Here is a 23431-nt window from a genome sequence, read left to right as displayed (position 1 = left end):
TACTGTAAAGAGACTCTTCACACAGTCCAGCACCATGCACAGTTAGGTGTTGAAATCCCTTCACCTGTAGCTCTGTCATGCGGGGGGCTGCAGGTCTTTCAGAAAGACTACAGAAAGCAGTAGCAGTCTGAACATCGACACCTTTTCAGCAGCTTTTTCAGCAGCAGTGTTTCTCCTTCCTGCCGTCAATGTGCGATCCTTGTGCGTCCAAGCTGTCTGCATTTCATTGCAGGGGAAGCTGGTATTGCCTTGTATGGTTTTGGCTTCTCTGTACATGTCATGCTTATTGTCACCTTAAATGAAACAGCTGCTCAGTGTAAAGGCTTTAAAGTCTCACAAGCTGTTGCTTTGTGTCCGTATCTGTCCGTCTCGTCCCGCATGTACCACTTTGTTCTGTACAACATGGCTTTCTTCCGCCGTCCATAACATCCTGATTCTAACTCCCAAAGGTACAACTTTTTTGAACAATATAAGAACAAAAGTCATTTATAAATCAATGTAGTATTAAAGGGGATGTGTCATTGCTAAACTGACCACGGGCTATGCTTTAATAAGGAATCTTTAAAAGCATCATTTTAATGTAGCAACTCTGACTTCAAGTCTGTGAGATTGTCATGGGACCACCCACAACATCTGAATTTTAGACTGCCTACTACACTTGTGCATAATAATAATTTAATTGTGGAAAACCCTTTGCTGATTTAATAGTTGTAATTAGTTGGATTTTTAGAGTATCACAACACTAAAAATATTGCAGTGAAGGTTACTTCGTATTGATGCTCCTTAATGATTCCTTAGGACATGCCTTGCAACAGATGGCCACCTGAAAAAGGATTTAATTCAGAACCCAAAGCATTTAGTCATTGCGTAGAATCAAGTTTTCTTATTGCGCTGATTTTTCAAGTAATGTAACTGTTCTTTTTGGGGGTGGGGGCTGCTTGTTTCAGTGTCTGCTGTTCACATAATCCTCCGTAAAATCCCAAAACAAGTTTTAAATATGTACATTACATATGCAACTCCTTTTCCAGGTGTGCCCTTGCTATTTTTTAATAAATGTTTGTGAGGTCGTTCCCAGCCTCCACCCCTCCACAGCCGCCCCTTTACTCACATTGAACCTGTGTCTGTTCCCCCCCCCCCCCCCCCCCCCCTCCTTTATCAACAACCACTCTTCCTCTTTTGTCTCTCCCCTCCCTCTTCCTCCTCTTTCTGCGCGTCCCATCTGCCTAACTCCAGTTTCATGTAAGTTGGTTCCATTCATTCAGTCTTTTTCTCAGGGCTCGGTATCCTGTTCAGTTTCTTTACAGTTACTCTTCTTCATGTGTTGAATGATGTCAAGACACCTCAGCTCTATAGTGTTAACTTAGTCTGGGGGTTTTGGGGGGAGCTTTAATGTGAATTGTTACCCTGCCCTGCTTGCTCCTAATGGTGTATTTGTTCTAAATGTATGGAGTATTAGCATAATTCTTTTCAATCATTCTGTATCATCCACTTCATTCATGCAGTAAAAAACAGTCTCATTTTGTTTCTTGGGTTTGTTGTTCCAACGACCTAATTTTCAGCTAAGCCCCACATGTTGGTTTTTATTTTGGTGATGGGCTCAACAGTTTTGATCACTGTGGTTATTTAGTCAGTGTCTCCCTATCCATTGTGTAATTCATGAATTTAATTTGGCTGCTCATGCATTACTTGTCTCAATTTGACCTGTCTGGACTGGAAGTATAATAACCATGTGGTTTTATTTGCATTTTGATTTTCCATGAAAAAGTGTTACTATAATTCGACTGGTGGTGTTTACTACAGGATGTTGCTTTTGTCATTCACCTAAGTCAACACTTAAAGAACATTTACTTCTGTGTTTCTTTTGATTGTCTGTTTTCCCCTGAAAAACCCTTGTATGTTAAAGTTCAAATTAAATTAACAAAAACAAAAAACAAAAAAAAGTCTATTATTGGAGGAGTTCAGTGTAACTGTGCTTGTTAACGTTCTGCAGTTAGACCCATAAGCACCAGAAACCATATTGACTTGACCAGATTTTTTTTAAACAAGTTTTTTTCTCTAAATAAGCAGACCTGCAGAACTTTGATTGCATTGTCAGGTTTTAAAAAAACATTTTCACCTTCCAGTTAACTGTGAACAAATTCACTTTGTTCTGTGTATATTTGCCCCAAATAAAATCTGCGCTCTAACACTGAAAGGCTCGCAATATAATAGAAATAAAAATTATTACAGCAATAGGACAGATAGTTTCTTATTTTCTAGTATTCTTCCCCAAGACATGGCTAAGCCTCAATCTAATCTGACTGCAGGCAGTGCAGTGGTTAAAGACTGACCGATTTATCAATAAAAGTTATTTGATGATCCAGAAGTATCAGCATTTTTAATGACCAATAAATGTAATGTTTAAGTAGTAATGACAGAGGAGAAATACTTTTCAGGCATGCTTTCAGCATTGATGTTGCATAGTTTGGCCACCAGAGGGCACTCTGCACCTGCCTCTTGACAAAACACGTGAACAAATGATCCAAGTAGAATGTTAACAACTTAAATGATTCTTTACTAATAACAGATGTTTAGGAAACTTTTTCTGTTTTGTTTGCCTGGAAGAAATAAAATATCAGCAAATATCAGTGTCAATATTAGCCTTAAAAATATCGGTCAAATTCTAATTGTGGCTAATAATCCTGGAGCTGCCTTTCTCTAAGCAGATGTTAGGAGCAAGCCGAAGAGGTCAGGCCCATCCTTCAAAGCTTTTTTTATCCTTCTTTAAATTTGCAGGCCTCAGTTGAATAGCATAACTTAAAGCAGGAAATCAGACTGTGCACCCATTTGATGAACACTCATTCCACCAATACAGTGGTAATCCCAACATATGTAAACACACCTAATGTGTGAAAACTGCTCTTACCTAAACTGGCCACCTCTCAAGAGGGTGCATCTGGAAAGCTCAGGCCACAAGCTTGGGTTAAACAGAGCAAAAACTGATTGGCAAAGCATTTTATTCTTGACTAATTAACATATAAAATGGAAATTCATCTGGCCTTATTGATAGTGGATTGACAATTTGTGTCCTTATTTTGACCCTTTGGGTATTTTTTTTTAAATAATTACTTTTATTTTATTTTAATATGCTTTTAAATGTGTATAATTATCTGGTTATATTCTGGTATTCCTCGAGGATCACATGTTTTGTGTACACATGAATGAGTCTTTGTATTTGTGGAACTGACCTTGATAATAACTCTCCATGCCTCTACTCTCTCTAGTGGACAACCAGCACATGCTGCACTACATTCGAGATAAGACCGCGGTCCCATATTTCAGTAACTTGGTCTGGTTTATCGGCAGCCACGTCATCGAACTGGACAAGTGTGTACAGACGGATGAAGAGTAAGTGTTTTTCTCACTGTAGCCTCTAGATGTCAGCAGTGTCCTTGTTTGAAGCCTTGATCTGGCTCATGCTTATTATTCTATGTTATATATATTTATTTATTTTCTGTCTGTCTTAGACATAAAAACAGGGGGAAGCTAAGTGACCTGGTAGCAGAGCACCTTGACCACCTCCACTACCTAAACGATATCCTCATCATCAACTGTGAATTCCTTAATGACGTTTTAACCGACCACCTCCTCAACCGTCTCTTTCTGCCACTCTATGTTTACTCTTTGGTCAGTCCTGAGACGGTACGTTACTCTGGAGTGCATTTCTGAATACATCTGGTTAGACTGATGTTCACAGGTTCAAAGTTGAAGTGTGTGTTGTGTTAAAGTGGTTTCCTCCTTTCATTTCACACATGCAGTGTAGTACGGTTCTGTTCCTAAGCTAATTATCAAGTTGAAAAATTAAAAAGTTGAAAAATGTTCAGTTTGCAGTAGTAGTTTTTTTTTCTTAGCTTGATTAATGACTAACCAGTGGTTTTGCTTGATCACCTCAGAAAAGCTATGAGTTAGAAGTTACGGTTAGGTTAGGTATTTGCCAGTTTGTGCAGGTGGTGCTGTGTGGGTGACATAGAGGTTACCACTAGGTTTTGAGTTCAAACCATTCAGGGGCCTTTCCATGTGGAGTTTGCATGGTCTTCTGTGCCTGCATATGATTTGGTAAAATCTTAAATTACATAGAACATAGAAAGTATCCCATATGTGTGGTGTAAAGTGCTTCGATTGGTCAGTAAGCCTTTTAATACTCTCTCCCTCTATCCCAATAACACTATATATCATTATAATGCATTTTCTATAAATTCAGTGAATAGTTATGTAATCACCGTATGAAAAGTACTATTTCTTTTTTTACATTTAAAGTAAATAATCAAAAATGAAATAAATATTTTTTATTTTTTATTTTTTATTCCCATTTATTCTATTTATCCCCTTTGTATATTTTATTTATATTTGTCTCTGTATTTATATATGTGTGTGTGTGTGTGTGTGTGTGTGTGTATATATATATATATATATATATATATATATATATATATATATATATATATATATATATATATATATATATATATATATATATATATATATATATATATATATATATATATATATATATATATATAACAATTCTGTAACTGTAACTTCGGTCGTTGCTGTGCTTTTTGGAAGTCGAATTTCCCAGAGGAACCCACCCGAGGGATTAATAAAGTTCTATCTTATCTTAAATATGGGCCTTATGTGGCATTATCCCGTAGTGCAGGGGTGGGGAACTCCAGGCCTCAAGGGCCGGTGTCCTGCAGGTTTTAGATGTGTCCTTGATCCAACACAGCTAATTTAAATGGATAGATTACCTCCTCAACATGTCTTGAAGTTTTGCAAAGTCCTGGTAAACAACTAATCATCTGATTCAAGTGTGTTGACCCAAGGTGATACCTAAAACCTGCAGGACATCGGCCCTTGAGCCCTGGAGTTCCCCACCCCTTCCAGATTTACACACTAGATGACCACACACAACTTCACTCTTCACTCTGGCTATCATTACTGCTCCTGTATGGTTGTCGGGAAACTTGACTCAAATGCAGAGTGTCCTAGCACACTGTTAAGTTCATTCAGAGACGTGTTGTTCTGTTCTTCCACATATCTTTTGCATAGTATGCTGCATTGCAGACACTCCTAATATAAATGAGGCACCTCGGCTTGTGTGAAGTGTTTTCAGCTGGGCATCGTATACCTGGGGTCGAGTGTTTTGACCAATGCATGAAACCATATATATTTATGAATGCAAGTTGTAATGACTAGTTATCTTGATCTTTATTATATGGTGTGCCACAGAGAAAGCCTATTCTAACATTTAAATGTAAAGTTTAGTTCGAGCACCTGACAGCTAATTTTTGCTTCTCATTCATAAACTCTGCATACTATTTTACACCGTGGTGACTATTGCAAATCGTCATATAAAGCAATGAAAAAATATTGCAACATGTTTTGCAACAGCACAATGTTTCATCATCCAGTGTGTTGTGTCATATCACACAGCCCTAACATATCTATAAAAAAACAAAGGTGAGCTGAAAAGATTATATTCCAGGTGAAAGCGTAATTATTATGAGTTATAAATGCAGATAGTTGAACATTAGACAGTTAAAACACTGTTTAAATCAAATTTTCTTTTGACATGATAAATGTTTGCAATATGGGTCATGACTGTTATATTCGTACTACTAAATGATTATCACACACATTATGTTCTTGTTGTTATTATATATCACCTTAAATCTTCTTGTTTCTTTCTCTCTCTTTAGTCTGAAGAGCGGAAGATCAACCCTCAAGTGTCCCTTTATCTGTTGTCTCAAGTAAGTTACACACACACCTGCCTGCCTGCTGACACTCTTGTGAGTGTAATCTTGCTGTGGCTGCTTAATCCGGTGGTGTATTGTCATACAGTCAAGCTGCTCTTTGTAAAGCCTTTTCTACTAGCTTTATTATGTGAATAATGGAAATAAAACTTTACTTTATGCTGCATTAGTTATTACTTACACCTTATTATTACTTGCTTTAACCAACTTTTACCTCCTGGACTGTCTTAGTTCTGCATGGAATACATTCAACAAAAGTCCTGGAAATATTCCTGAGATTTTGATCCATATTGACATGACAGCATTACAGGTGCTACACATCTATGATATGAATCTCCCGTTCCACCACATTCCAAAGTTGCTCTGCTGGATTGAGATCTTGTGACTGTGGAGGCCTTTTGAGTGCATTGAACTCATAGTTATGGTCAACAAACCTGCTTAAGATTATATGAGCTTTTTGACATGGTGCGTTGTCCTTCTGGACACAGCCATCAGAAGATGGGTGCACTATAGTCATAAAGTATCAGCAAGAATACTCTGGGAGTGTGCACGAAAATTTCTCCCGCACCAGAACTACCAGGAGCCTGAATTGCTGATACAAGGCAGGATGGATTCATGGAGAAACTCATCAGACCAGATGATATTTTTCCAATATTATGTTGTCCAGTTTTGTTGAACCTATGCTCCAAATTGTAGGCTCAGTTTTCTGAGTTTTCAACAAGTGGTTATTTGAGTTACTGTTATCGAAGTTATCGAAGCAGTCTGGCCACGCTCCTATGACCTCTGACATCATCAACAAAGCAGTTTCTCCCAGAGAACTGCTGCTCACTGGATATTTTTGTTTTTAGAGATTATTCTCTGTAAACTCTAAAGATGTTTGTGTGGGAAAATCCCAGCAGATCAGCAGTTTTGGAAATGGTCAGACCAGCCAGTCTGGCGCCAACAGCCACGTTCAGAGTAGCTTAACTCACCCCTTTCCCCTATTTTGATGCTTGGTTTGAATTCCTTGCTCATGTTTACATGAATTCCTGCCAGGTATTTGCATTAACACACACTTAATAAAGTGGCCATTGACTGTAAATCGTGTTAACTAAAGGGAGCCAGTTATATTTGTGTAATTTGCAATGCTTACATGTTGGTGCAGATGATCATGTCTAAATGAATTTTTAACAGTATAATTTATTTTCTAATCAGCTCTAGTGGCCCAGAAACTGATTTTACTTATTTTGTGTTTATGTTCTTGTTTTTCAGGTGTTTCTAATCATCCACTATCAGCCACTGGTCAATGCCCTTGCAGATGTTATTTTCAACGGAGATCTGTCTGTATTCACCACACCGACAGATATTCACAGCACGCAAAAGAGCACGGTAACACACACACACACTTTGACTGTATATGTTAATGTACTGTAAACTGTACTGTACTGTAACAGGTAAAACTGTGAGTGAGTACAGCATACAAACAAGAAATGTGCACACTCACACCTACGAAGCAACCGCATGGACACATACACAACACACACACACAGTTGTGTTCCAGAAGTGTGCGTAGGTGGTTATGAGATCGAAGGGTCATGGTTTTCTCCATGATTCACCCACATCAAGGCAGCAATATGCAAATTACTTGACTTTTCTTTTTCTTCCCTTTCCATTTTTTGAACACTCCTGATTCCTGTCGTGCTCTCGGTCTTCCTGCCACGGCGTTGGATAGCAGCATTCGGTTTCCTTTTACTGCTCCGTGCCCTTTAATTTCCATCTGCATATTCTTGTAATTTCCCTCTTCTTTTCTGCCACCGTTTTAATCTTCCCCTTTCATCACCTAATGTTCCCCATCCAGTTCCCCTCACCTCTCATTTTCTACTCTTGATTCAGTTTCTCTTCCTTCATCGCCCCGCCCCTGCTTCTTACATTTTTTTTTTGACCATCTGCTTTTAAAGCCAGGTGGGTGTGCCGAGGTAGTGAGCGTTTCTGAGAACCCTTGTGGTTATTCTCTGTGCTGAGTGTGTGTGTCTGTGCGTGCGCGCGCAAGAGCTCTCTGGCTGTTGTAAGAAACGGCCTACCTTTTCAGTGAATATAACTAGAGGCGTGATGTCTTCACAGCTTTGGTGTACCACAACAGGAGGCAGCCAGACCCAAATACGTACCTGCCAGATATTCATTCAAGATCACTTTCCCTGTTTATATATTTTTCTCTTAAGTAAAATCAAGTAGATTAACAAATCATATTTGTTGTGTTTATCCATGAGTTACTGTTTTCTTTTTTTACCGGGGGTAATTTATTTATTTTTTCCGTTCCACTAGGCAACACAAATTTGCGTTTGCACATTAATTATTCTTTTTCTGACTGATTGACATTGATAAGATGGATACCGGTGCAGGTTGTGTGATTTACTGGCATTTACCCTGCAGCAGTGTATTTGGCATTTTGTTCTGGTGCATGTAAAAACGCTAATGAGCACATTAGTGCAGCGAACAAGTGTTATGCATGCCACACATTTGTGTGACATCACCATGGTTAATTGAGGAAGTTCTACTAACTATTCCTAAAGATGCCAAGTAGATACTCAGAAGTTGCACTCGTATCTGCTAAATCACATGTACCGTGTTATAGATTGATTTATTGTAGATAAAACAGCAGACATATGAGGTATGGGCTCTGTTTTTGCGCAGGTGGTCAAATGGCACCTCCTGTTCGTCTTTGATGTGGCAGGAAATTAGGTCACATGATGGAACACTGACAGAGCTGGCTCACCTAACCCAGATCTCTTTCCTGGAAGAAGTGTTTTCTCTCTCTTTCTCTCACACTTTTGTAGATGTGTTTACTTGCAAGTGCACCAGTTAGATACATGTTTTTGATATTTGCATGCATGTGGCAGTATTTTTTTTTTTTTTTTGCGTAACGTAAGTTCGTGCAGTTCGTTTACTGTGCAGGAAAATTGGGTTTATCTTTTGACCTGCAAATGGCACCCTACTTTCAAGCGGGTGTGTGTTTGTAGATATGTCGTGCATGCTCCCTGACCTCCAGTAATTTCTCAGCATTGGTTTAGACTGCGAGTGGTTTACCAGAATATAGTCAGCTAGCAGGTGTGACACGCACACACACATACATGCACACACACACACACACACACACACACACACTGATACTGGTTTGTGGTTTGTCTCTGACAAAATACACACTGTGTTTTTAGCAGTAACTACAATGTAATCCTACCAGTAACACACAGTGTATGTGAGTATTTTTAAAGCATGGGAAAAAAAACCTAATAACTAAGGTTTTCTGAATTTTAAATTAAAAAGCGTGAAATAAAATAATAGTGGCAACATGTTTAAGACTTTAATTGTTACAAGAATACCTTTGTGTCATAAGAAATTAATAAAAAAGAAAGAAAAGATGGAGGAGAAAGGGCCAAAGCGAGGGTTTTAAATGATGTATATAAATATGCAGCTTTTTGCTGTGATTCATCCACAATACCTTCACCAGAGGTTGATGGAGAGAAACTGATACTGGGTTTATCCTAGGCACACATTTGAATAAGGAGGATGGTTTCAGACACCTGCTCGTATGTAAGTGCATGTATGTTTTGACGTGGTCACGTGCTCATGTTTGTGTTTGGTGGTTTGTGTTAGCACAAGAACTTCAGTGAAATCAGGCCACCCAGTTTCAGTGTGAGATACAGAGTTTTCTTCCTCTCGGTGTAAGAGCAGGTGAATCTTTTCACGAAATGAAACCAGAGAGAAAGGATTATCTTGGAATTCAGTCCTGTTTCGCATCATCCCTGAAGCCATTAAAGTGTGTGTTTTGTATAGTTTTATAGCCACTACCATCATTATTGTAATTCCTTAATAATCTGATAAATACTTACTAAATTAATTGCTAAATCAGAGGATGAATGAAATATATCAGTTCCTTTTACGATGTTCCGTAGTTCCTGTTTTTGCAATGAGTTGTTGAAATAGTGGTTGCTCATTTGCAAGTGCACGGTTAGCATATGTACAAGTAGTCCCCATGAGCCCCTCTTACTTGATACTGAAATCTTTTTTTATTTGCAAGGGGAGCCAATCAGAGGACCGATGGCTTAAAGGAAAAAGTAAAGGAGCCAAATGGCTTGTTTCAAACAGTGAAGGATTGCACCAAGGTTTGATAAAAGATCAGGAAGGATGCTGTTTCAACTTAATCCTGCTAAGCTTCTCTGGTAGAACATAAAGCTGAAAATACATGGATCAACGTGGATCTCAGAAGATACCTCGTCATCATTTTCTTATAATTTCTAAAAGAGAAAAAGTGCTGATAACAGTAGTTGCTCATTAAATATCAATCAGTTAGTTAATAGATTAATTTGCTAATTATTGGCTTTATACAGTAATCACCCACAAATTTAAGCTGTTTATAAAACCCTAAACCAGCTCTGACCTATAAGGACATGGTGTGCAGAAATGTTAACACGGGTAACACATGTCGACGTTACATCAACATGAATATGAGACGTTGTTTTCCACTCTTAACTGTTTGGTCAGCTGTTTGTTTAACTGTAATCTTACCTGAAGTCATAACTCCGTCAGACTAGACTATTAGTGCTGTATGTAGAAAATGAACTAGAGGATCATCAAGTTTTGAAATGACTGCTTTATGATTACTTGCAGTCTCTGAAACGTCCTGGAGTTTCATATTCATGTGCAGCAGTAAGGAGTTTGTGATTAAAACGTGCAACAGGAAGATTGTCACAATTACACATGTTATACTTACTGTAAGTGACAGCCCTAACAGCACTGCTCAGCATTTTTTTTTATCATTTACGAGTTGTTTCCTGTGGGATTGTGTGCATGTGCATTTTGGTGTCGGTTTGGGGGCTGTATGTGGAAAGTGGGTTTCTCAAAGTTCGAGTATGGCCACACAGAAGGGCCTCAAAGCGCGTGTGTGTTTTTGTGTGTGTGAGAGAGGAACTAGTCCAAAAATGTATGAAGTGGGAAGTGGCTTTTTGATTAACATCAGTGTATGTTTACTGTAAGACTTTGTAATTAGTGTGACAATAAATAGACACAAGTAAAATTATATATAGATGGAATTAAATACGCAATTTCTGCAAATACTTGTGTTCATGTGTTAATTTTTTTTCGGGGGCTTATCGCATTTCCTGTTACCACCTGACAGCTTTCCTTTGTTGTTTCTCCTGTTTGGACCACTGCCTATCTTTTGCCCTGCCAAAAAGACTTAAATACATGATATCTAGTTTACATAACTGATTTTAATTGCCCTGCAAGTGGGGCTGTTGGATATAACGATATATATCGGATGACGATATAAAAACATCTATCGTTTCATTTTACGCTATCGTTTGTTTCGTGTTGTCGCAAAATAAACTGTTTACGACAATATTTTTTCATGGTTTTGATGGTCACTGTAGTGGCTATATTAATTTCTTAAACTTCTCTCTTTCTCTTATATTTAATATAACCACACTACGAACGGACAAGCGCCTGTTTTTATGCGTTGTGGTTACCAACAATGACGGTAACAGCATCGCGTGTCCGCTTGTTTATGTTCCACATAAACCTTTCATAGTAAAGCTCAAGATCCTGTTGAGACTTTTCAAAATAAACTGAATCACGTGAAAGAGCAGATTATTTACGGATGAGAATTAAAGAGCTGTCAGGTGCTAAAAAATAAACCTTAGACTCAAACGTTAGAACAGGCTTTTCCCTGCAGCACGCCGTGTAATAAATACTCACAAAGAAAACGGCGGCCGTTACACCTTTTGTCTAAAAATGTATAGTTTCATGCATCGGTTAAAAACACTCGACTCCAGCTACATGATGCGCAGCTGGAAACACTTCCCGCAAGTCGAGCTGCCCGAGATTCACAGAATTTACAGAAAATGTTACATTTTTGTGATTTATATCGTTATCGGGCCGATAGAATTCTTATATCGGGATATGAGATTTTGGTCATATCGCACAGCCCTACCTGCAAGGCTTTCTCTTTGTGCACCTCTGGGCTGCTTTCTGTGCATCTGCTGTTTTAGATGGATGTCCTGTTGTGAACACACGTGTGAGTGTTCACAGTCAAATTTCTGTTTTGCAGAAGTTTGAAGTCTACATACTTGACATGCATATCAGCAGTCATCATTGCTGGGTCTCTAGCTTAGAACCCAGAGAGCAAACAGCAGCTTTGAGCATAGGAGTCAAGAATTTATGAGTCTAAAGATGTTCGGTCAGGTGAGGAGTGCAGTTGGGAACATTTTCAACAGCTCATACGGTTATTCATAGAGTCATACTGCTGACTCGAAGTAATGACTACTGACTACTCTGATATCCTGAAGCATCTGAAAGAAATGACTCAAACTTTGTTACAAGCCATCAAAACATTGTACCCCAATCGCATTGCATTTAAAGTGCAAGAATTTTTAAGCTGCACCAATGGACTCTTCTCTCAACACCAGCGGTGGTCCTCTGATTTGAGCTTGAGTTTCTTTTTCTTTTCCAAAAGGAAACTCTTGAGGCTCTCTGTTTTGAAACAGTGGAGAAGTTCAGGCTTGCATTGCAGATACACATGTGAAACTTGTCAGAACTGGACTTCCACAGGTTGTTTTAAAAATAGCATCAGCACTGAAAACAGCCTAGAGGTGCACAGTGAGACAACCTTAAAAATTTGATCGACCACAAATCAGAACATCAGGAATTCCTTTGGCTTTTTATGGAAAAGTTTTGTATCTGTCTTTTGGATTGCAGCTCGTACATTTGTGATGTTATTTTTAAAACAGTTTTGAAGGTTATGGTTATGTGTTGTTGACTAAAATAATAACTGAGTGATCCACAGGTGATATATTCCTTTTCTCCTCATACCCTGGCCTCTGTCCTGTTTTGCTTCTATCCATCAGGCAAGTGCGGGAGGTATGCGCCGCTTCATCAAGCCTCCGGAGTCTCTGGAGCGCTCACTGGAGCTGTCCCGCCATCGTGGCCGCAAAAGAACACAGAAGAGGCCAAACTACAAGAACCTGGGCGAAGAGGAAGATGATGAAAGGGCTGGGGGCGGAAGCAGCAGTGCAGGAGGAGGACTAGAAGAGGGCTGGGATGATGACAGTGGCAGAGGAGGAGAGAGGGAAAAGGGAAAAGGTACAGAGGGAATAGGAGCAGGTGGGAGTTCTAAGGGAAGCAGAGCGAGTGGGGAGACGGCGGAAGGTGAGTGTGTGTCTCGCTGGACACAGCAGTACAGGACTGTGTTTGTGAGTGTTTCTTCACTGCCATAAATCCAATGTGGTCTCCCATGCACTCTGGTTATCCTCAAGAGAAAAGAGAGAGAACTCTTTAAAGAAAGAACACCTGACATTTTTCACTGGAAATGTGGTGGCTTTGCTGCTTTTCATTTGCAGCTACAAGAAAATGCTGTGTTTAAATTTATATTATACAGCCTCATCATTTTTTTTTCAGGAAATAAAAGATTCCTGGAAAAAGTAACAGGAGTAAAAAACAGGCAACGCTGCACAATCAGAACAGAAGCCGTCTCTTTAGCTTGTTTTAAGATGAGGACTCCCTCTTTTTGCTGCATCCTCTTCTTGGCACCATTTAATTTCCCCATGATCATCATGGCTACCACTGATCTTGTGCTGAGCACAATCCACGTAGCAGTATTGGTTCCCACAGCGATACTCCATCCTGTGCTCCTCATCTCTCCGCCTGTCTCTCACTCCTGCTCTGTGTGTGTGTGTGTGTGTGTGTGTGTGTGTGTGTGTGTGTGTGTGTGTGTGTGTGTGTGTTAAAATGTGACCATTTCACACATCTGAAATGATTCTTTTTTTTTATGCTTTGATTTATACTGAGGCATTAACAGCTTCAACCTTTTTTTTCTTTACTCATTTTTTTAAAAAGCACAAATGTGGTCATGGGCTGCAGGGGAAGATGGTTTCAGAATGACATGAGTACCATTTGGGATGGAACAAAGACGCCTACCACTGTTAACTGATAAAACAAGTGATAAAATTACCAACATTTTAAAGAATACGTTTAAAAATAGATCTGTTTTTCTTCATAATAGATTTAAATATTCCTTTGTCTATTGATGTGTTACTATAAATTACTAATTTTAACCTGCTTGCTCTAAATACTGTGAGGAACACATGTGAGGTTTCCTGGCAGCTTTAGTACGTTTTAAGACCTTCACACTTCAGTTGGTCCATACGTTTTAGAGCCTCTTTGTTCCGTGTCTGTAAGTGTGCTAAATTTGTGATGTGAATGATACTCTGTGAGGTAGGTGGTTCTCCAAATATGTGGAGATTTATGTAAGTAAATACTAAGTATGCATCTCGCGGTGTGTGTATCTGTGCAGAGATAGAAATGGTGGTGATGGAGAAGTGTAAGGTGTCAGAGCTGACAGAGCAGAACATCACTGATGAGGAGAAGACAGCTGCAGCTACTCGCACACACACACAGAGGAGCAGGTACATGCACGCACACACACACACAAACACAAACACACGTGAGCGCAGTGCGATGTAAACCTCATCTAAAAGTCTAAAGAATTGAAAATGGGAAAGACAGAATTGTTAACTGAAGCTATGTTCTCTTTGTTGTCTCTTTCTCGCTCCCTGCAGGCCGTTCTTAGACATGGTGTACAGTGCCCTTGACTGCACCAGTGACGACTACCATGCGCTGTTTGTCCTCTGCCTACTTTACGCTGTCTCACACAGCAAAGGTAAGCAAAAGCTCACTGTTAACATAATCTGTCCACTGGCATAAACCTTTTGACATGTAATAATAAGGCTTTTGTCTCTCTATTTAAGTGAATGAATATCAAGTAACAAAGAAAATTATTGACATCTGTTTGCTTCAAGGGCTGTGTGATTGTTCTCTTTAAAATACATGTAGATTCATTTGTTTGTATACAGCAACTGGTAAATGGACTGGTTCTTATATAGTGCTTTTCTACTCTACCTGAGCACTCAGTGTTACACAGCACTGTGCAAAGGTCTTGGAAATAGGTGCAGTAATTTATTAAAACATGTGAAGGCATACAGTACATGAAGCAAAATGTTTCTGTTGTAACCAGCTTGAGAGTCAGTGTCTGGTATGCCCACTGTTATTCTTCATCGCAGCCTGAACTTTCTCAGGCAACTTTCTTCTGATTTCTTTAAGTAGTCTTTAGGAATACTTCTCCGGGTTTCCTGAAGGACATTCAGAGCTCTTCTTTAGATATTGGCTGCCTTTTGTTTGGTTTTTTGCCAAGGTGATCTCACACTGCTTCAGTAATGTTGACGTCTGGGGAGGCCAATCCATGACTGATAGTGATCCACTGTGTGTATTTCTATCCAGATATGCTTCCACTGCAATGGCAGTGTGTTTGGGATCAATGTTAGGCGGAAAAATCTATACTTTTAGTATTGCATGGTGGATCAAAATCCATAAATTTTGACCAGATTTGCAACACCAGCTGGAAAAATGACACCTCAAACTAAAACTGAGTCTCCACACTGTTTTACATGTGGCTGCAAACCTTTGTATCTCTCTCCTGAAGACCTCTGTAGATACTGACAACAATTTGAACCAGAAATTTAAAATTTGCATTCATCACTCCATCAGACCTGTGGCCACTGATTTCCTGTCCGGTTCTTTTGTAATTTAGCATACTTCAGTCTTTTCAGCATTTTTCCTTAAGAATGGCTTCTAGACAAGTCACCTTTCCACTGAGACTATTTCATATAAGGATTCAGTGAACAGTAGAAGGATTTTTTCCTATTTCATAAAACATGCAGTTTCTTCTCTTGTAGAATAGAATTAAATGCCTTTTCACTATACAGATGTCCCCCACTTCTTTAGTTTCTTCACAGTTTTTAAGAACACACTCCACATTTTTGGTAAACAGGTCTTTAGGAATCAGCGTCTTCATGCAAAAATACTCTTTACTGCCTGTCAAACTGTTATCTTTTCATTCAGCTAAATACATGGGATTAAATGATGTGTTTCTGCAACGGGCTGCTAGTAACGAAGTGCCTAAAGATACAATTTAAAATTGGTTCTTTGCTAGTTTGTCTGTTATTTGTGGACACAGCAGTCGTTTATCTCGTGTGTTAGGTCCCTTTTTTATGATTACACCTCAGTTTTGACTTCATAAATAATTTTAGGTTCTAAGTAATGTCTGTGTCATCCTTCAGCTAAAAAAACCTAAATGTGGTGGAGTGGTGTCGCAGCTGTTTAGGAAGTAAAACTCTACGGCTTACAGTGATTTGCCTTCCATCTGTGCTGCTGATGAACCAATTAAACATATTACATACGTTAGATTCCCAGAATAAAGACGAGTCAAGATGACAGCCTTAATGATCGTGGCTCAGAATTGGCATTTTCTTTTACCGTACTTTGTTTTTCTGTTTAATTTGTTTGTAGGTATCAACCTTGATCTTCTGGAGCGTCTGCAGTTGCCAGTTCCAGACCAGGAGAGGAGTTCTTACAGCGTGGTCCTCGTAGAAAGACTTATTAGAGTTATGAGCCAAGCTGCACTGCCAGGTAACACATACACACTTCCACATTTGGTGTGGTGTTTCATACCTTTAAAAAAGAAAAAAAAAGTACCTTCTTTTTTTTTCTTCTTTTGATGTTCATTTTATTTGCATATTGCTAAGCTGAACATATAGTGTATGCACTGGCACACTGAGCAAAAACATTTGTTACGAGAATTTCTAACCCGGCAAATGCAAATGAGGTAGAAACTTTAGCTGTTAAAGCTCACAAACCATGTATAGCCATTTTGCATGATATGATGCATGTGATGCATTTCTTAGATTTTTGACCTAACAGGAAACAATGTGTTATATTTGATACTTATTTATGCATTTCTCTTACTTGTGTGCAGATGGTAAAGTGCGTCTAGCTACCCTCGAGCTGAGCTGCCTTTTGCTAAAGCAGTCTGTGTTGTCTGGGAGCAACTGTATTATCAAAGACGTTCATCTGGCCTGCCTGGAGGTACAGCACACCCAAGCATGCTCCCGTGACATTTCAACAGTCCTGTTAGCAGACTTTATGACTCTCACAAACTGCTTGAGGGAACATGGGACCTCAGCAGGAAGTGAAATGCTGAAAATTGTGTCATCCATAGGAGTGAAACAAGCCCTTTCCATGTAATTGTGTCACTTCTGTAGAATTCACAGCTGCAAGGCTTCTTGGTTAGAGCCACTTAGTGACTGATGATATTTTTACAGACCTCCCATCTGCCCCCTGTTTAAACACTGACATCCATTTTTTCTGCAGCCCACACGGTTTTACATATCTGGGTTTTGTTTTTTTGTGATCATCCTTCAGGGAAGTTATATTTCCTTTTCTGTCACTTCATGGTAATACTGCCTTTGTTTTTTGCTTTTTTGCACGCACATAAAGTTCTAGGAAGAAATTGCACAGCTGTCAATGAGTTCCTTTTCCTTTTACAAAATTCACAATTTTAAACTGAAACCTTATCTTGGTCATTTTAAAAGCTTTTATTTTTTGCAGCGGGTTTGGTGAAACTAACTGTTTTTTTGGTATCGGTTAAACATCACTTGGGGGGTTTCTGCTTGGAGGATTTCCCACCTCTGACACAGTTTAATAGTAATGAAGACACACTTTTTTTGGGGGGGGGGTCCAGGCTGTTTAAGCTTAAATGGTTATGTTGACGGTTGAAGTGCTTGTTATGAGCATTATTAGCCAAACAAGCAGGCTTTGGACTGCTATAAACTCTCAGTTTCCAAGACTGGCTTTCCTGTTCAATTTGTACAAAAGATTATCCTTTATACGGGCATTTTGGGCATCAGCTCACAGGAGGGGCACAGCAACCCTACCACATGCTGCACATCAAGCCTCCTGTTTGCTTAATTTAGGTCTGACGGCTAATATCACACAGATGGTGATCTGACCATGGCTATAATTCATCCTACCCTAATTCAGGGTCTAAGGGGAGCTGGAGCCTATCCCTGGACAAGTCCCCAGTCTGTTGCAGGGCTAACACATAGAGAGAGACATCCATTCACATTCACACCTACAGTCTATTTAGGATTATTAATAGGGATGGGTATCGTTTAGGTTTTATCCGATACCGGTGCCAAATCGGTACTTTTGAAACAGTGCCGGTGCTCAAACGGTGCTCAAACCGGTGCTTAAAGAATGGAGAACACAAAATTGGTCCAAAAACCTCTCATGTTCAGCTGTTTTTTGTAAAAATATAACAATGTTAGCCTTTTCTGCAGCTGTGGGGCATATATGGTATCACTCTTGGCTGGAAGCAGTGCTTAAACAATGGAAAAAACACAAACTTTATCCAAAAACCTCTCATGTTTAACTGTTTCCCTCTTTTTCTTTGGTCATTTTAGCCTTTTTGGCCAGGGTGAAGGGAGTATCTGCCATCAAACAAGAAGACAGCCGCATGTAGCTATGATGATGTTTGCTAGTTCACCTTACATGCATTAATGTAATAACGTGGTTAGCCTACTCAACGTAAATTACACACGAACAACATTAAGCTACTCACGCAGAGAAGAACGGCTGCTGCTGTATCATCATCCGTCATCATTTCTGCTACACTGGCAGGGCTAGGGGCCAGGACTCTCCTCTTCGGGTTTTTGGGGATGTTGCTAACTCCGGGTCTGATAACAGGCACCACACCCGCAGTAGATGCGCTCGGTGTGAGGTCTCGCAGCAAGCTATCAAATACAGCGCATTTCTTGGCTTTTAAAAAAAAAAGCTATGCGTCGCCAGGTGTTTCATCGGATTCGAGGTGTTACCTCCTTTGACAGTATCACAGTATCACCTTAAAGCACTTGTTGCAGGCTGCTGAGTTTGCATCTTTTGCTGTGAAGTACAGCCAGACTTTTGACCGCTTCGCCTTGGGCATTTTTAATCTGTAGCTCTGCTCTAACTGAACGTACGTACCTGGACCCGCCTACTATCCTCGGAAACGTAAAATGATTGGCTAGAAGTGTATCACAGCTCAGGAAAAAAAAGCACCGAAATAAAGCACCGAAATGTGCGCTGCTTTTCGGTCTGGTTACTACCGTTTATGTCAGAACCGGTACCCATCCCTAATTATTAATTTACCAAACCCTATGCTTGTCTTTAGACTTTGAGAGGAATCCAGAGAGGACTCTTGCAGGAGAGAAACCACACAGAAAGACTTCAGATTAGATTCAAACTTAGGACCTTTTTGCTGTGAGCTGGCAGTGCTAACCGCTGCACCGCCATATGGCTCATATAATCTAAAACTTACATTTTAAACTCATTGGAAGAGCTTATAATCATCCATAATCAACCATTTTACTAACTTTCAGATCATGACTTTCATCACAGCAGCATTTAAAACGCACACAGGCAGTGACGTTACAGTTGCATTACACTTACAGGTTCCTGTGAATGTAATTCACTAGTGGGTTTTTATTAAGTATTGTTGACATGTCTGTCTTTCTCAGGAACAGCAGTCAGTAACACAGTTTTTGCCTTTACAAGTAAAGTAAGTTGCTGGATAAGTGGTGCTCACTGAGGCGATATCTTATCAATGCCCATAGAACAACTTATCTGGAAAATTCCATTGCATATTTGACATTTTGTTATACTGTGTTATTTTCCAGTAATGGCAATAGCAGAATTATTTAGAGGAATTGAGCCATGTTATGGGAAATACACTTATTGGCTTTGAAAGATTTGATATGAGGTCTTTCTGTTACCATCTAGCTGAGAGACAATAAATAGTTAGATGAAGAGGGGGGAAAAGGAAAAAAAAGATTTGCAATTTGTTTTTTAGTGTTTTTGTGCAGATGAAACCACAGATATCTGACACAGATACGGACTTGAGCTTCTAGTAGAGGAAAAACTGCTTTCGGTTGAAGCACAAAATATAATGCAAAACCTTTACAGTTTTATCTCACCCTGTATCCTCCACTATTATCTGTACTGTGCTTTTTGCATGCTACATGTTTATTTGTGAGTCTTTGTATGTGTTTGTGACTCTGTGTGTGTGTGTGTGTGTGTGTGTGTGTGTGTGTGTGTGTGAGAGATACCCGAATGACTGTTCAGACTGTCATGTTTGTGCTTGCAGGGTGCCAGAGAAGAGAGTCTGCATTTACTGCGACAGTTCTACAAGGCGAGTACATAATAACACAGATTCACTCATTCATATGCTAACCTACAAAAATAAGAGCCTTGCTTTTATGTCTCACCTGCCCCCACATTGAATTGTATATCAGCATGAAGAAAGTGTAAAGAACTTGCACAGCGATTAACATTGACATTAGCGTTAAACATTTAAGTGTTTAATGTTGCAAAGAGAGATTTTTGGCACTCGTACAATGTAAAGTTTGTTGTTCTACCAGACAGACAGGGATAATTTACAAGGACTCTAAATAGGAAGTTAAAAAAAAAAAGTCTGGTTTTAAATCAAGTCCTTGAATAGTCTCTGAACTGAAGTTCAATCAGCACCTGCCGGTAAATTCTGGTTTGTCTGACAATGAAACTTTACAAATGAAAGTAAAACCTTCTGGAGATAAGACTTTATTGTAGGTGCATGAGACACTGACAATAACTGGAGCCATTTCTCTGAAGGTACTGTATAGGAGACAAAACTGAAAGTGTTTTCCATACCCTATATGTCATAGTTGCATGCTTAAATAGCCGGTAGCTGGCTTTCTGTTTCATTTTGATAATTTGAATATCAGTTTTGGCATCAGTCATGATTCTGTTATTTGCGACATTTGGGAAAATGTTGAAGAGAAGTGACTGAAAATAATACCAAAAAATGTTTAAATCTGGTGACTAAACAAAGGAAAACTACTCAGAAATGTTTAATGCTGGTTTTTTTGTTCATTTGGAGGTTTTGCCTTCAGAGAAAAAATTTTTATTGGTGCAGTTAAAAGCTCAGAGTGGAAATTTTTATGGTTCTGTGAGTTTGAACAGGGTTTTCTGATGAACCACAAAAAAACAAACCAAAAGAAAAACAATAGTTAAATATTCAGAAACTTTAACATATCCAGTGGACATGGACAAATTTGAAGAGATTAATTTATTTGGACAAGAGGATATTTGATCATCTTTAAAACAGTGCTATATAAAATTTAGTGTATTTAAGCAAAAACTAACGGGGGAAGCCTTTTGTTCAAAGAGCAAAAACATCAGCAGTGCTATAATATTCTTCTGGAGGAAAAATGAGCACACCATTGGCCTTAGAAACTGGAAACTCAGCCCACTTTATTAATGACATAGTCTTTCATTTGAAATGTGATTTAGGTTTTCTCTCATATGGCCTTCCTAACAACAGCTGATCAAGCTTAAACGTGCTGCTGTTGTTTAGCGCGACATCTGCTGGTTTCCTCTTTCTGTCGCAAAGTAGGCGATAAACAAACAAGAGAGAAAAGCGATCAGCCGATCATTGATCAGTTTCATGATTGAAGTAGCAACAGGAGAGGCAGGGGGAGAGAATGAGAGAAGAGGCAGCTGTGCAGCGTAACGACAGAATAACTCCAGCTTTGTGTCTTTTTTTCATTATAGCGAAAGTCCGGGACAAACTGCGTCAACCAAATCTGCAGCTCCATACAGCAATGTTACGACTTAGATTATATCTTATAACTCATAACTCTTATGTTAGCTCCCCTCAGTAGCATACTGTCTGAAATATTCGACGGCTGCAATAATTCTTTAAGTGTTATTTTTTCCTTGGTATTCTAATTTCACCGAAGTTTACTAAACTCAACAAACTTAATATTACTTACCGGGACATTTATTCTGTCCTCATTTTCTTTCACCGAAAAATTGTTTCCTGCAGTGCCGTCTTTCGTGCTTGGCTCTCCTACCTTTGCTAACATGATGCACATAGCGCAGAAGCCGATGCTGCATTCACTTACACTCGGATATCTGAGCTTCACCGTGAAAACATAATCGGACATTTGATATTTGATTGAATTTTATTGTTTTGCCTTTGGGGTGGCACCTGGGGTGGCCAGTCTGGTTGGGGGGGGTGGCCACACGCCACTGTGAGTTAGGTGTTTTATTTATTCTTGAATGATTCATTGGTCCGTGTTAAGTGGTTAATCAAAAAAAGATTCTGAAAATGAGCAGATACTGGCTTTGAAAGACCTTTTAGAAAGTCTGCAGTGCTCCAGGCACATAATATGAGTAAATAAAAACTGACCAGAAAACTGCGCTTGGACACAAAAAGTAAAGAACTAACAGTCAGCTCAAGAGTTTTCCACACTTTCATATGCAATCATAGACACTTGGTAAAAATAGCTGAAGCAATAAAATCAGTTAAGCTGGCAGTATACTGATAATCTATTATCAATATTCCACGGATCACACTACGGTTTTGACTTGAAAATCAATTTTCGGTCCGTTTAAGTCATGTCTGTGTCATCCTTCAGCTAAAAAAGTAACAGAAAATAACACATTTGAGTGTTTTGCTTTCTGCCTGTGCTGCTAATTAACCAAGTTAATGCTAAGTATGTTAAAAGACAATACCTTCAACCTGCACAGGTCTTTGTGTTTTTACCCTTCAGCTGTTAAAGACTGGTAGGCTATTGTTGTCACCCCGCTGGATGGGCCGACGTGGACACCCACTTTTGTGAATGTGATAAATCAAGAATGAGACGACTGATTTTGAAATTGATACCATAGGTGCATCTACTTAAAATCTCAGACAAGTTCGAATCTCAGTGTCCTCAACCTTAAGGTCAAAGTCAGAGGTCAAGTCTTCTGACAATCTTGAAATGCAGTAACTCCAGAAGGATTTTCACATTTATACTATACATGTGTCTACTAAGAGACTGATTGGTAGCACTGGCACCTGCCAGTATTTTTATTTTTTGTGGCAAGCACATGAAGTTTAATTTAATACAATTACTAATTTATATTATATAATATCACATCATATTATATAATACCGTATTTTCCGGACTACAAAGCGCACCTGAATGTTAGCCGCACAAGCTAAAATCAGGGGAAAATCCTGTTTTGTACATACATTAGCCGCACCTGACTAAAGGCCGCAGTGGTTTCAATGTTGACTTATCATATATAAGAGAATATGCACAAAGGGAATTGTCAGGAAAGAGATGGCTGTTTGGAGACACACCCCTTTTATTAATATTTTGAAAAACAAGTTATGGGTACATATTTGCATAACTTTTTAGGTATATGTACAAGTAGCGGTAATTACAAGTACAAAACATGTACTGTGCTTCATAAACGAGTAACAAATGTAGTACATAACAATAACCTACAGCACACCAGAAAAATAGATTCAGACAACCTTTTAGGCTCAGGTGCAGTGACACGGCTTTAACAAGAAGAAAAGTCACCACCATCTTCCTGCGCACTAAAACCACCAAAGTCCTCTTCTCCAGTGTCGGAAACGAACAGGCTCAGGATGGCTTCGTCATCCACTCTCAGCTTCTTTCCTTCGTTGTCACTTTCAAAACAAAAGAAATCCTCGTTGTCAGTGTCAGAGTTGAACACCCTCAGAAGGGCCGTGGCGGTGTCCTCCTCTCCATCATGCAACAGTCCAGCCCTTTGAAATCCGTTGGTGATCCTGGATGTTTTCACACTTTTCCACGCTGTCAGAATCCACCGGTGGAGTTGAGCATAACTTGCTTTTCGCAAGTTTATCGCCGCTCGTCATCCACGACTCCCGCTGAACGCATAGC

General features: G+C 39.3%; 1 protein-coding gene across 1 annotated transcript in view; it reads left to right on the top strand.

Annotated features, from left to right (window-relative positions):
• The window catches only part of clec16a (C-type lectin domain containing 16A), a 52842-nt gene that overhangs the window by 8643 nt on the left and 20768 nt on the right, over positions 1-23431 (top strand). Inside the window, exons 6-15 of the mRNA XM_085351496.1 lie at positions 3264-3387; positions 3507-3681; positions 5739-5789; positions 7044-7160; positions 12671-12971; positions 14116-14227; positions 14381-14481; positions 16167-16286; positions 16633-16742; positions 19837-19881. Of these exons, the coding sequence (XP_085207622.1) occupies positions 3264-3387; positions 3507-3681; positions 5739-5789; positions 7044-7160; positions 12671-12971; positions 14116-14227; positions 14381-14481; positions 16167-16286; positions 16633-16742; positions 19837-19881 (1256 nt within the window). The remainder of the gene's footprint in view (positions 1-3263; positions 3388-3506; positions 3682-5738; positions 5790-7043; positions 7161-12670; positions 12972-14115; positions 14228-14380; positions 14482-16166; positions 16287-16632; positions 16743-19836; positions 19882-23431) is intronic.

The sequence above is a fragment of the Diplotaxodon limnothrissa genome, linkage group LG4, assembly GCF_057381915.1.
Source record: "Diplotaxodon limnothrissa isolate DT_005_m linkage group LG4, D_limnothrissa_male_GT1.1, whole genome shotgun sequence".
Taxonomy (NCBI): domain Eukaryota; kingdom Metazoa; phylum Chordata; class Actinopteri; order Cichliformes; family Cichlidae; genus Diplotaxodon; species Diplotaxodon limnothrissa.
Note: the sequence above shows the minus strand (reverse complement) of the source record. Positions and strands in the feature narration are given on the sequence as shown.